Source organism: Diabrotica virgifera, chromosome 4 (assembly GCF_917563875.1).
Source record: "Diabrotica virgifera virgifera chromosome 4, PGI_DIABVI_V3a".
NCBI lineage: Eukaryota > Metazoa > Arthropoda > Insecta > Coleoptera > Chrysomelidae > Diabrotica > Diabrotica virgifera.
Window position 1 is genome coordinate 105,534,229 of NC_065446.1, and position 15,844 is coordinate 105,550,072.

At 32.4% G+C, this 15,844-nt stretch overlaps 1 protein-coding gene across 1 annotated transcript in view; it reads right to left on the minus strand.

Moving 5' to 3' along the window:
- Positions 1–15,844, minus strand: part of LOC114328135 (ninein) — a 170,777-nt gene that overhangs the window by 92,141 nt on the left and 62,792 nt on the right. Inside the window, exon 5 of the mRNA XM_050648310.1 lies at positions 3,503–3,665. Within this exon, the coding sequence (XP_050504267.1) occupies positions 3,503–3,665 (163 nt within the window). The remainder of the gene's footprint in view (positions 1–3,502; positions 3,666–15,844) is intronic.

Here is a 15,844-nt window from a genome sequence, read left to right on the forward strand (position 1 = left end):
ATAGAACTGATGGAAACAATCATGAAACTCGAAGGGAGGGCAGCAACCAAAGGATTGTATATAAACGAAGCAAAAACGAAGTACATATATGAAATGGGCAAATAAGCAATTCGTTAGGGGGCAATACATAACAATGACAACAGCAAAGAGAACGCAATATAAATTCGAAGAAGTTGAAAGATTTGGGTACTTAGGAACTGTCTTCACAAGAGAACCTAACTGTGAATAAGAAACACAGAAAAGAATTAGTCAGGCAACCGCTCTATATATGCAATCAATGGGTTTTTAAGAACCAAAAATATAAATCGAAGAGCAAAACTAAGGGCCTACAAGACCGTAATAAGGCCGATAGTGATGTATGCTTCTGAAACATGGGTCCCAATAGAAAAACACCAATAGTTGTTATTAGTTTGGGAGCGGAAAATACTGCGCAAAATCTTTGGTGGGGCAAACTTAAATGGATAAGAATAACAAATAGAGTTAACTGAGCTCTATCAAGAATCTAACATATTAGCGGTAATTAAGGCACACAGATTTAGATAGTTGAGCCATGTGCAGATAATGATTCTATCTAGAATTCCCTGAATGGTACTATCTAGTGCATTGGCACGCAAAAGCAGAAGAGGAAGACGGAGGTCAAGATGGAGCAACGAAATTAAAGAAGATATAAGAAGACAACGTAACGAACTGGGAAAGAAAAGCAAGTGACAAAAAGGAGTGGAAAAGAATAGTGCATCAAGCCATGGACCTAGGCAAAAGGCGGAGAGGAAGCAACGAGGTTAAAGAAGATATGAGAAGACAACGTAACGAACTGGGAAGAAAAGCAACTGACAAAAGGAAGTGGAAAAGAATAGTACATCAAGCCATGGACCTATTAGGTTCGTAGTGCTTACATAGTATTATTATTATGATTAATAAATACAGACCTGAATAAAACTTGAATATACGGACAACAAAAAAATACTAGAGAATGTAGAAAATCGATAAGCTCCTATCACAACTAAAACACTCGTACTAATAATAACTCTTATCCGAAATAAAATAAATTCATAGATATTATGCTGCTTACTGAGTTATAACATTATTTTCTTAAATAATAGATACAGAGAAATTACTTTCATTCAAGAAAGATTCCATTCAGTATTTCCTGTTTCGTAAAAATTTTAATTTTAAATGAACACAAAAATAATTTAAAATCATATGTTCACACACCGAAAATTCACGCTATGTAATATCATATGATACAACACTTCCGACAATCACTTCAAACACTCACCACAAATATTATTACATCTTTGTAAATTACATCAACGACCATCCACTTACCTATTCCGAACAAGAGGTTATCTTGGATGAAGAAATAATAACAAGGTGAAACAAACAAACTAGTGGAATGCAGAAATAAAACAACAAGTAAAAATTAAGAAACAAGAAAAAAATTAAAAATTAAGAAAAAGGAAAAAATTTGGAAAAAGTATTTAGGGAGAAAAACAGAAAAAAACTACAACAAAAAAATACAAAGAGGTAGGAACGACAGTATGACAAAAACAGAAAAGGAAAAGAGTTGGAATCAATTTAGACAACAGCTGGGACACAATAGCAAAGAAGATCAAAAACTTTTTTACGGGGCATTAAAAAAAAAGGCAACAGACAAACCTAGTAACGATATACTAATTACAAACAAAGAAGGCAAAATAATCACCGAAGAAGAAGAAATTATTGAAAGATGGCGGCAACACTTCCAAGACCTATTAACTACCACAAAAGAAGGAATGGAGAAATCTAGAAAACGGAGAAAAAGTGGGAATGAAGAAAACATTAAAGCGGCAGAAAGTAAAGATCAGAAGACAAACATCGAGATAACAATCGAAGATACAATAGAAGCAATAGGCAAACTTAAAAACGGAAAGGATCCCGGACACGACCATATAGCACCGGATATGCTGAAATACATGGGAATGAAAGATATACAACAATTAGCCGAAATATTCAAAGAAGCATGTAAAACAAGAAACAATACCGAAGGCCTGGGAGATAGGAATAATATTGGAGATATATAAGAAAGGAGACCCCAAAGATTGTAACAACTATCGGGGAATTACCCTGATATGCTCTTCACTCAAGGTCTGTGAAACGATGCTAGACAGAAACTACTTTAAATGAAGCACAAAGCAGCTTTAGAAAGCGACGTGGAGTAAAACATCATATTTTCACGGTAAAAACAATTGATAAAACGATACTGTCAAAAAAACGAAGCATATATTATGGCCTTTATAGACCCGGAAAAGGCATTTGACAGGGTGAAACGACAAACTGTGTGGCACAGCTACAGCTCTGATAAGGAGAGGTGTTGAGGAAAAACTAGTTGAAATCATCAAAAGTCTATATATAAGAGAAATAAGAACTACATAATACATAAAAACTTAAATCAACAGAATTCGAAATAACTGAAGGAGCAAAGCAAGGAAGTGTTGTGAGCCCAACCCTCTTTAACATCTTTATGGATAAAATCATGAAAGATTGTATACCAAAACTAAAAAAATTGCATATAAGGTGCAGGAATCTCCAAAGCGTAAGCATTTCGGAATGTTAATTCGCAAATGGCGTAGTTGTCATGTCAGAAAAAGAAGAAGACTTGCAAAATAACCTGCACACGTGGAATAACACATTGTGCAAACATGGTATGAAGATCAATACATATAAAACAAAGGCTATGGCAATCTCGCAAGAACAACTCGTAATAAATATACCAATTAAAATTTTAAAATGAGAGACATCTTATATTTCAATTCATTCAGAGAGGATCATAAACATCTTACGTACATTTCACCCTCATTAGGGATCATCGGAGGGGTATATAGTGATAAGCGCGATAATAACCGGCAAAATAACGCAATAGATGGACAACACAATACGTTGTGGAATAAAAAGTGATGAAACTAGCAGGTGTAAAATTATTGATAGGAACCTATAAAATTTCATTACATTACATAGTTTCCCACCTTTAGACGTCTGTCACAGGAGAATTTTATAAAAATTCTCACAGTGACAGTTGTCATACTCCTCCGATACGTCTAAAGGTGGGAAACTATGTAATGTAATGTGAATTTATAGGTTCCTATCGATAATTTCTCACCTCTACTAGTTTCATCTCTTTTTATTTCACAACGTATTATGTTTTCCATCTTTTGCGTTATTTTACCGGTTATTAGCGCGCTCATCACTGTATATGGTTACCTCATTCGTTTGGTTTGCAAGTATTAGAAACTACGAATACCGAGTAATCAGAATCTGGTCCCAATAAAAGTGTTTATTTCTCTTTCTAAAACTTCGAACTTTTTTAAAATTTAAATTTGAAATGAACACAAAAATAATTCAAAAGTATATTTTCACACACCGACAATTCACGCTATATATCACTTCAAACGCTCACCAACAAATAAATTACAATCGCCTATCACCTTTTACATCAAGTAAATTATAACAACGACCATCGACTTACCTATTCCGAACAAGAGATTATCCTTAGATGGAGAGTAGTCACTCCTACGCTTGGCTCCCAGCCCGACACCTTCGCAGATTATGGATATGTTCTCCTCCATCGATTGGTCGAGCGTGTTGACGGTCGTCGGTGTACTAGACACTTTCATCCTCATGCTCGCCATCTGAAAAAAAAAACAAGAGGTGAGACAATGCGATTTATATTAAGCAGTCAGATTAAATATAAAAGAGAGTATAAATAATCATAAAGTACATAATATGTACTTTATGATTATTTATACTCTCTTTTATATTTATATGTTTAATCTTAACTTTTATATTATAATTAATATAATATTTAATATTATATTTAATCTCTTTTACATTTAATTTTTCTCTAAAGTTGATCGTTTTCGAGGTGTAAGCAATTTAAAATTGAAAAACGAAAAATGGCGATTTTCAAGGCTTAATAAATCGGTTAAAAGTTATTACAGTAGACTCGCGATTATCCGAGTCTCGGTCATCCGAGCCCCTCGGTTAACCGAGGCAAAAGTAATAACAGGTGAGTTACAATTTTCAACCTTGACGCAACATCGCCGATTCAAAATCAAAAAGAGGAATAAAGCTTATGCAAAATCAAAATCTTTTTTAAACGGTAATATTGATAAGGTAAATGTTTTTATCTTTTATAGACAGTACTCTATTAATTTTGTCATTAAAATATCCACAGTTATGATTATTTACGTGTTTTTCTATCAATATAACCAATCTCAGTGTTAACCGAGTTTTTCCGTATGCGAGGTAGTCACGGTCCCAGTTACCTCGGGTAATCACGAGTCTACTGTATTATGAAAGTCAGAAAGTGACTAAATAAAAGTTTAATGCACCCTACAAGATCCCGAAGAAATTTTTGTCATTATTTTATTACTAAGCTGTTATTTTTAAGTAATAACATTGAGCGCCATGCACGTGGTAGCCGGCCGTAAATGCTGAGTGCGAGAGAGATGCCACTCCGGCAGTCCAATTGTGCATCTTACTTGCACTCACATTTACGGCCGCCTACCACGTGCATAGCGCTCAATATTATTATGTACTTAAAAATAACAGCTTAGTAATAAAATAATGACAAAAATTTCTTCGGGATCTTGTAGGGAGGGGCGGCATTAAACTTTGATTTAGTCACTTTCTGACTTTCATAATAACTTTTCACCAAGTTATTAAGCCTTGAAAATCGCCATTTTTCGTTTTTTTCAATTTTAAATTGCTTATAACTCGAAAACAATCAACTTTAGAGAAAAATTATAAGAGATCTTTTTTATCCAGAATGGTCCAAAAAAAAATTGTCCAGGCCAAAAATATTGATTTTTGCAATTTGATTAAAAAAAATTGTTAAAAAAAATTTGGCCCACTTTTCACGTGGGCGACTTCTTGAACCTTAGTCTGGGATGTCTCACGAATGTAATTATGCAAAAAAATCTCATGGAAATATTTTTCCCAGCGAACCCGCCGTTTTCGCCTTGTCTGTTTTAACAAATTTGCATGTTGCCAGGTCCAAAATTGATTCAAAAATTTTTTAAACGTTTTTTTTGTTTTTCACCCGCACATATCAAGAAGACAGAAATGATAATAGAAGGAATGAACAGGAAAATCGTGGAAACCGATACGGGTCCGACAGACCAAGACAAAATAGAAGAGCGGTAAAAACAATACGCAAATAGGTGAATATGAGGATGAGAGACAAAGCGACGGAAGAAGAAGCGAAGAACAGCCAGCGTCTTTTCACGAAGGCGCTCACTAGACACAAAAGAACAAACAGGAATTTTTTGTCACCCGAAGGAATTTATTAAATTAGCAGGAAATAATGATAAAAGAAGTGGAGTAAATTTAAAATTTGTAGATGGTTTTATAAATGAGAAACCGATTAAAATTATGATTGATACTGGTTCGGAAATTACATTGATTAACAGGAAATTAGTTGAAGAGGTTGATTTAACGAATTTAATTTACAAAATTCCCAGTTTAGTGGGCGCAAATAAACGGACTTTGGCAACTATAAATGAAGGAATACGAATAAGGGTACGATCGGGTAAGAAATTTTATGCACTACAATGTGTTATAACGCCGAACATGATGCATGATATGATTGTAGGAGTGGATGAATTGTCAGAAAAACATGTGGTGATAGATTTCAAAAATAACACGATGAAAATCACAGAGGAAAAAAGAAGAACAGGACATTCAGGAAATGGACAAGGAACATGAGAAACGGAAAAAGAATAATTTAGACAAAAAACAAACGGTGGAAATGAATTTGGCAATGAAGCAAGGACAGAAAAGAAAGAGGAGAAAGCAGCAGAAGATAATTAAAGAAAATGAAGCCTGGGATTCCTCGAAAGAAGAGATGAGCCCAGAAGAAGAAAAAGAAAAAAAAAGATTGACAAAAGAAAATGAAGCTTGGGATTCCTCAAAAGAGGAGATGAGCCCAGAAGAAGAAAAAAAAAGAAAAAAGATTGACAAAAGAAAATGAAGCTTGGGATTCCTCAAAAGAAGAGATGAGCTCAGAAGAAGAGATCAGAATAGAAAAAGAAGGCGAAAGAGAAAATTGAAACTGTGGTATTTGAAGAAGAAGTATGCGAAATGGAGGAGGCAGAATACACAATAAACATGTGTAAAGAATCGGAGGAAAAAGAAAGAAAATTGATATGTGGAGAAGAAAAGGAGAAGGAACTGCGTGTAATATTGAGGAAGTATCAAAAAGTATCAAAAGTATCAAAAAAAATCAAAATTTAATAAATGAAGAAAACAGAGTAGCCAAAAAGTATGAACATTCATTTGAGGTTAAAGACTTAGGAAATTTTCGATCGAAAACTTATCCTATCCCATATAAGTACAGACACTGGAAAAAAGAAAGCAATTGTTTTTCAGGTGGGACTAAATATTTTGACACAAGAGAAAAGTTTTGTTGTCGAGAGAAAATAATTTTTTTGTTGCACTTATTAAAAACGATTTTATCTCAAAACAAGGCGGGGGGATGTTATTGTGTATCATTTTGTCAAAGATAGAATAAAATTTTTATTTTTTTTAATATAACGCGGGCACATAAATTTGATACACCCTGTATATTGATTTGTAAGTATTTATTATAAGGTAGTTTTTAAGCAGTGGGTTATCCTTAATGAGTTTTTCCCAGAAGAATTAAAGACATTAGTAAATAAAGTGATGTGAATAGACAATTTGTTTCGGGATTATAATTTTAAAACGGTTGCTTTGTTACGCCAAAAGCCACAGGTAATTATTATATTTAGAAAAGTAAGGTAGAGAAAGTTGGAATTTTAAGTTGCTTTGTTTAAGCTCCAAGTAAATTTGTAGAATTCCCGAAAAGTAATTATCATGAGTAGAAGTATTTGTTTGGAAGGATGCATGGGTTTTTCGAATGAAAAAAGAGGAATGGGGAGAGAGAAATGTTTCTGATTGGCTTAGCAATTTGGAATGGGGATGAGAGAAGGTTGAATGTTCAGATAGTTTGGAAAAGGAGATTATTATGTGATCGGCATCGGAGAAGAGCAGTCAAAGTTTTCGTGAATAGTTCAGAAGCAAGTACCAGTGGTTGTTAGATAGTGAAGAGTGTAGCTGAAAAGTGGAACGAGAGACAGATCAAATTGAGAAGAAATACCTCTTTGATTCTGTAAAGTCCAAGGGAGAGAATATTATTGTGAGAAAGAGAGGAGAGAATTTTGGAGTTTTTTTTACGAGTACTGGTTAAAAGAGGCCTGGCTCGTGTTTTGGAGAATTAGTTGCTGGTATGCTGCTGGATTGATGCTGAGAACGGAGAGGGCTTTGATGGGTAGCCTAACATAATCAACAAGGAAGAGCTGTTTGGGTCAAGAGGAGACATCATTGTGTGTGAATCAAAAGGTCAGTCAATAATTTATGTGATACATTTTCTTTATGTTCAGAAGTTAATTTTTTTTTAGTAAAAGCATATGAGCTAAGATTCCAATATTTCAAAAATGTAATAGGAAGTATAAGTGGTTTTGCGAATACCTAAATTTGTTTGTTTAGTTTGTTTTATCAATGTTATCAAGAACAAACCGATAAATATTTGTTGAATTAAAATTAATTTATGTGGTAAAAGTTTCATTGGGACAGTTATGCCCACAGGATTTAATTGATACATTTTCAGAGTATTGCTTTGATAATAAAAGATATTTGTATGTGCTTATTTATGGTATTTCTATTTATTTCCTTTTCCTATTTTATCCCGATAAGGATCAACTAAGAGATACTGAAACCACGAGAAAGGATAAGTATAACCTAAGATAATTTAGTTATTTTTTTGTATGATAAAAAGGCACCCTGAGATTTTTCTTAATTTTTATGTATGATTTGCGACAATTGAATAATTAATTAAATAAATACTAATTATTATAAAAGTAAGAGAAAGCAGATCATAACAGTATATATAAAATTAAATGAGAAAAAAGATAACAAACAAACTTACGCTACTTACTTAGACTAGGAGTAATTTCAGACTACCACCGTAAACAGAGTATAAAGTTAGCTAACAGGGTATGATACATTTAACACGAGCAAAGGCAGAAATAAAAAAAAACAAAAGTCGGTTTCCAAAGTTGTTTATAATTAAAGAAGCCGATCAATAACATTAACACAAAACCTTCGATATCTAGGCCACATAATTAGTGAACCAAAATAGAGGCCACTGCAATTGATAATTATTAATTCAATAGGGAAAATTCCAGGAAAACGCAGAATAAAACGAAAAATAGCATGACGATTCTTTAGAGCAGCAGTAGATAATAATATGAAAATTGTTGTGACAATGGCAAACATTTCGAAGAAATTGGCACGACAAGAAAAATAAAACGGCCGCTAACCAATATAAAACAATATTTAAAGTTGACACCATCTATCTATCGCCCGTCGGCAAATTCAAACAAAAATATAACTCCAGACCATCTTTTACCACCTTTAGTTATTAACAAATAAGGGTCAAAAATGAGAGTTTTTTCGTTTAAATCGCTACAGGTAAAAATAGGGTAATTAAATGTCTTATTTATAATATTTTTCTTTTAGCAGATGAGCCAAGGTTTAAAATAGCGAATTAAATAATAAAAGTGGCTAACTTTGAACCTAATTAACCTAGGCAAAAAGTTTTTTTCTAAAAATTCGTATAAAAATACCAGCTTTTGAAATCCTAAAGTAGATTGACTCTATAGTCAATATTAACAAAGTTATTCAAATTGTTTAGAAGCCAAAAATGACTATTTTACTAAACTTTTTTCGTAGTGATAAAAACGACTTTTTAATGATTTTTTTCAATACTTTAAAAATATGACTACTATTCTTGCATGTGGTTTCCACAGAATTGCTAAGTCATTATTATTTTCTGAACAATAACATTGCGAAAAAAAAGCTCTTTGCGATAAACAAATTGAATAAAATTTAAACTAATTGACGAATCGTTTTAAAAATTTTTGTGCATTATATGGAATGTTTGACTCAACTTTTCGTGCAATATGAAAGTCTTAAGGTCATTTTCGCAAAAGTTATAGCACATTTTTATTTTTGAAATTTTAGTCTTATTTTGTACTTTCCGAAACAAAAAAGGATCGGACCAAAATTCAAAACGTGCCATTTTAAACCTTGGCTCATTTACAAAAAGAAGAATATTATAAATAAGATATTTAATTACCCTATTTTTACCTGTAGCGATTTAAACGAAAAAACTGCCATTTTTTACACTTATTTGTCAATAACTAAATTTCTCGTCCGAACTGTGACGGGCATTTTTGTATTTATAATGTATTAGGTTTATAGTACCCAAAAAATCCATTTGCACCTGGCTGCTCAAGTGACCCGACAAAAACCTTATTTCTCTGGACTAATCCATGGATTCTAAAAATTGCAAGCCAGATAGATGCTGAAGCGAAGAAGACAAGAGGAAATTCTAAAATTTGCAATTCACGACCACGTCTGTTCAGCGTTGTAAATTCCACCGGAAAATGGACCTATGTTACTCAAAGGAGTAATACTAATATAAAATAAAGAATGTATACCATTTTTATTCAATTACAATGCGAAGCCAAAACTGTCTTAATTTTTACTTAGTTCAGAGAGCGCAAGCAGCACTCTTATCGACGATTTCGCCACTTTTTAGTGGTTCCTTAGAGAATGCATAGGTTACTATATCTGCCCTAAGTTTAAATTTTCGACTCTATTAGTCCTCGCATTGCAACTGACGTAATAGTAGTAGGTGCCTAACGGCATCTGCTAAATAAAAGTCGAAGTTTTCATCCTAATAAAAATATTTTTAAAAGATATTTAATTATAAACTTATTGGATCATTTTCCTGGTAACACCTCCATGGCTTCTAAAAATTGCAAGCCAGATGGATGCTGAAGCGAAGAAGACAAGAGGGAATTCTAAAATTTGCAATTCACGACCCCGTCTGTTCTGCGTGGTAACTTCCAACGGAAAATGGACCTATGTTAAAACATTAAAAGGGTAAACCCTGTAGTTGGCTGTATACCTTTGTTAAGACAACGTAGAATGAAGTAAACACTTCTGTTGTATATAGGTATATTATAAATTTATTAAAAAAAAATTTTTAAAATTCATCCACAAGGGAGTGGTTGTACAAAACGTTTTCGGTCAAACTGACCATCCTCAGTGTAAACCTGGAAATAAGTGAACCACTTAGATTGAAATGCAAAAGGGTGAAATTTTGACAGTTGAAAAAGAAAATGTGGTTACTTACGTCCAGTGTACAAGTAATTGAAACTAGCCACTTGAATAGGTGTAAAACCTCAAAATAACATTATTGCTACATTATGAGCTGTATAGTAATCGACAATAAGTCGATTAATCTTAAGACATCGACTTATTGTCGATTACTATACAGCTCATAATGTAGCAATAATGTTATTTTGAGGTTTTACACCTATTCAAGTGGCTAGTTTCAATTACTTGTACACTGGACGTAAGTAACCACATTTTCTTTTTCAACTGTCAAAATTTCACCCTTTTGCATTTCAATCTAAGTGGTTCACTTATTTCCAGGTTTACACTGAGGATGGTCAGTTTGACCGAAAACGTTTTGTACAACCACTCCCTTGTGGATGAATTTTAAAAATTTTTTTTAATAAATTTACAATATACCTATATACAACAGAAGTGTTTACTTCATTCTACGTTGGACCTATGTTACTCAAAGGAGTAATACTAATATAAAATAAAAATGTATACCATTTTTATTCAGTTGCAATGCGAAGCCAAAACTGTCTTAATTTTTACTAAGTTCAGAGAACGCAACCAGCACTCTTATCGACGATTTAACCACTTTTTAGAGGCTATTCTGAGAATGCATAAGTTGCTATCTCTGCCCACGGTTCCCGGGAAGGGGGGTTATCGTGGGAGGTCTTGTCACTGGAAATTTTCCGGCGTCAACTTATTTCTTAATGATTCTTTAGTCAAAATTCACTGAGAGCGAAATCGCAGCACGTTCTTTTTTTAACTAAGTGCGAAATGCATTTTTTCTGCACAAAGCTCTACTATTCCGTAAGTATTTTACATCGTTTGAAATTCATATTGTATTTCCAATATTTTTTTTCTTTCCCAATCTATCAGAAGTAGTTTTGGGGACATTAATACATTAGCTTGAATTTTTTTCAGACTTTTCTGACTGCTCTAAGACCACTTTTTGAGGCTTTGAAAATGATTTTTTCACTTTTTTGACACTTTTAAACGCTTTTGAGATAGTGCTCTTTTTCAGGGTGTAAGTATATAAATATACTTGATTAAATTTAATGATATTATTAGTATATATATAAACACAAAATACAAGCTTAAATTAGGCGCCAATTTGAAAAATAAACTAATATACACTCACGGAAAAAAATTTTGCATATTTTGAAATTAACGTGTGAAATAAAAAAAAATTGTGCTGCCCTCAGTGTCATAGAAATAGGATTTCTTTTCAGAATCCGATGTTTTAATGTTCCATATAAATGGTATAATCGGATTTAAATTTAATGTGGGCTATATGGTGGCCAATATAATTTTTAAATTGAATCTCATCAAGGTAAGTATTCACTATTCTACCGACATTAAGACCTGCGTCATGGTACACGAATTTGTTATAGAATATGGCTGGTAAATGGCAAAACATGATCTTCTAAAATGTTTTAATGTACATATCAGCTGTCATTCACCCAATCACCTCCACAAGTTCAGTATCTCCTTACCAAGAAATACCACTCCATAGCACTATGCCGCCACCACCAAAATTAACCCTCTGTATGTGGTTACATCTGGCATACCGTTCACCATATGGAAGCAAGATTTACAAGACTTCGTCTACAGAAGAGTTGGCGAACAGTATGTCAGTTGTAACTTCATACAGAACGTTAGTTTTGGTGCTGGCGACATAGTGCTATGGAGCGGTATTGCTTTGAAAGGACATACCGAACACGTGAAGGTGATTAGGCGAATGCCAACTGATATGTACATTGATAACATTTTAGAAGATCATGTTTTGCCATTTGAAAGCCATATTGGATATGACATATTGGTGCTAATGCACTTCTTGTCGTTAGCATAGTGAATACTTATCTTGAAGAGATTCAATTTAAAAATTAAATTGGCCAGTATATAGCCCAGATCAGATTTAAATCCGATTATAGTATTTATGTGATACTTTAAAAAATGGCATTCGGAAAATAAATCCTATTCCTATGATACAGGAGGGCTAAGGATAGCAGCACAAAAAATTTCATTCCACATGCATATGCAATATTTTTGTCCGAGAGTATATAAGTGAGATACGTATTTTTGCACTATAGATGTTACAGGTAGAAATTCGATAACATACATAATTATGTTATATTATTTATTTATTATATAAATAAATATGCAGATATATGTTGACCGCAAAATATTAACAATTATTAGAGATATTAGATGTATAATAAATTGGCAAAGTGTTACAACATTTTTTGTACTGAAAAAGAAAACATTTTTTTTTAAATAATAATATTATTATGACATTATAATGCCATTTTAAATATGCGTTCCATTATACCTTTGTACGGCACTAATTTTTTGTCGAATTCGGCATGGTTATTGAATTTCTACCTGTAACACCTGTAATGCAAAAATACATACCTCTCTTATTGTTAATTTTTTAAATTGGCGCATAATTTAAGCTTGTATTTTGTCTTTATATAAATATACTAATAATATCATTAAATTGAATAAAGCATATTTATATATTCACACCCGGACAAAGAGCACTATTTTAAAAGCGTTTAAAACTGTTAAAAAAGTGAAAAAATCATTTTCAAAGCCTCAAAAAGTGGTCTTAGAGTAGTCAGAAAAATCTGAAAAAATTCAGGCTAATGTAATAATGTCACCAAAACTACTTCTGAGAGATTTTGAAAGAAAAACAATATTGGTAATACAATATGAATTTCAAACGATGTAAAATGCTTACGGAATAGTAGAGCTTTGTGCAGAAAAAATGCATTTCGCGTTTAGTTGAAAAAAGAACGTGCTGCGATTTCGCTCTCAGTGAATTTTGGCTAAAGAATCATTAAGAAATAAGTTGACGCCGGAAAATTCCCAGTGACAAGACCTCCCACGATAACCCCCCTTCCCGGGAACCGTGTGCCCTAAGTTTAAATTCTCGAGTCTATTAGTCCCCGCATTGCAACTGACGTGATGGTAGTAGGTGCCTAGCGGCATCTGCTAAAATAAAAGTCAAAGTACAGTGGAACCTCGATAACTGGGATTAATCGGGACCGCGGCCGATCCGGGTTATCGAAAATCCGGGTTAGCCGGAGAGCATGGTAAAAATTAATAAAATACGGTATACTTATAGGTAAAGTCCGCAATAATTAAAATAACATGAAATATATATGCACAGTACACATCTAACTTACCTATAGTTGTATAGAGTATGAGTATATATAGTATAGGTATAGACAGTATAGAGTATTGTTCATTTCTAGGTAAAAAAAACTCAGTTTCGGTTGTGTCAATTTCGTCTGCCATCGGAACAATGTTATGTTATTTAAGAACAGTGGCTCTTTCATTGTTTAAAAGACCATTGTTTAAAAAATAATTTTTTAAAAGACAGTTGGAAATAAATAAAGGAATAAGGTGCCTGTTGTTTGCGATAGCCCCAGATAATTAACATCGCTCTGCCGCCGCCGCCGTGTGCCATGAGTCATTTTTACTATCTTATAGTTCAAATTACACAAATACCCATTATCTCTCAAATAGGTATTATATTATGGTCGAAGCGAAGTTTTATCAATGAAACTCGATATTTTTAAGACATTCCAGAAGAGGCTACAGATAAAATGTTTTTACATAATACATACATTTTTATTGTTCAAATGTTTGTCTGATGAAAATCGGTCCGGGTTAGCCAGACTTCCGGGTTATCGGGGGCCGACTTATCGAGGTTCCACTGTATTCATTATAATAAAAATATTTAAAAATATATAAAATATGGTATACATTTTTATTTTACAATATTAATTTATAGTTTATAACCTGTACACAGTGATATTTACTAAATGGAACATTAAATAAGGTTTAACAGTTTTTGGCAATGAATGAATCAGCGGTTCTCAAACTATTTCGAATGCGTAAAACAATCTAACTAAAATAATAAATTTTTAACCAACAAATACCCTAAATCCCTAAACTAGAAGCAAAATTAGGTATATGTGTCTTGTTTATTAATAATCATACCAAAAAAAAGTAGATACAGTAAGACTTACTGACAAAGTAGTAAAATAGTAATAATAATAAAAATATATGCACTACATATATATATATATATATATATATATATATATATATATATATATATATATATATATATATATATATATATATATATATATATCAAACAAATGAAATAGAGAATGTGGAAAAATCCCCTTAAATATATATATATATATATATATATATATATATATATATATATATATATATATATATATATATATATATATATATATATATATATGTCTTCATATCAAGGCGAGATCCGTTTGTATCATAAGCTATACAAGATGAGATCCGTTTTGCAAGGCGAGATCCGATTTTGGATCTCACCTTGTATTCACTTGTATATAGTGACATCTCGATGTAACAATGGTTAGGGTACAAGGAAATCGATTTTTGTCTGGACCTCATTTTGCACCCCTTTTGGTGAATTTTATATTGCAGTGGTTCCACTAAATCCGCTGTAGAGGGCAGCGCGCGCGATCCGTTGTGTATATGGTAAATATATATTTTGCAGACAACCCGAGATCCGGTAAATTTGGAAACATCGCAAATGAATTTCACGGTCAGCTCTCTCACTCGGCTTATGTCTAGCTTGAATAAGAATGTTTACATTATTTAAGGGCTCTGTCCAGAAAGGCGATTGTCAAATATCTCGAGAACTAGACGGCATATCGAAAAAACTTTGGAATGCTTTTTGAATGGTTTTTCAAAATCTATATACTTATGCAATAGCAGGGTTCTTATTCTGCCTGCGAAAGCGGTGGGTGTAGCAACTTTGAATTTTCAACTGAAACACTTTATTTTTAATTAAATAGTTGAAATTTAGAATTAAAAATACACAACTTTTGTTTGAATCGATAATAGCTTCTTTAATCCAGTCGGAAGAGCTTCAAAATCGTCGTTTTGATGACATTTTTAGGGTTTAGGGGTACCTCAGGTAGTTAGCTTAAAACGTAAGAAATAAATTTGAATAGTTAATGTATATTGATAAACAAAGCTCCAATTCTATTTTACTTCAACTCATTTTAAGGCTATTTCAATAAACTAATCGGTTCTTTTTTCAGTTTTTTGGTAAAACATTGTAACTTATAGACGAAAATTCTTAAAATCGGCTATTTTTCATTTAAATTGTCAATAAATAATTAAATTGAGAAAAAATTGGTCAGATTTACATAAATTTTGTTATTCCGTCCATATAGAAACTAAAACAATTGTTACGTAGTTACACTGAGTGTCATAAAAACCGTGTATTTTTACTCATTTCTTTGAGCTATTTCACGTAATATCGAGATATAAGTTGTATTTTTTACATAAGTTATATTAACGTTAAATCGACTTAATTTATAGTTTTATAAGCAACAATTAAATATAGCGAAATTTATAAAACCTTGTTTAAATTGTTTTACATGCTCTATAATGCGGTTATCTTAAATTTTGTTTTGAATGTTTTTCTTCTTAGTGGTAGACAAAAAATGGCAAAATGTGCATTTTTGACATCAAATTGTTGATAACCAACATAGTTACTACTCAAAATATTAAAAAA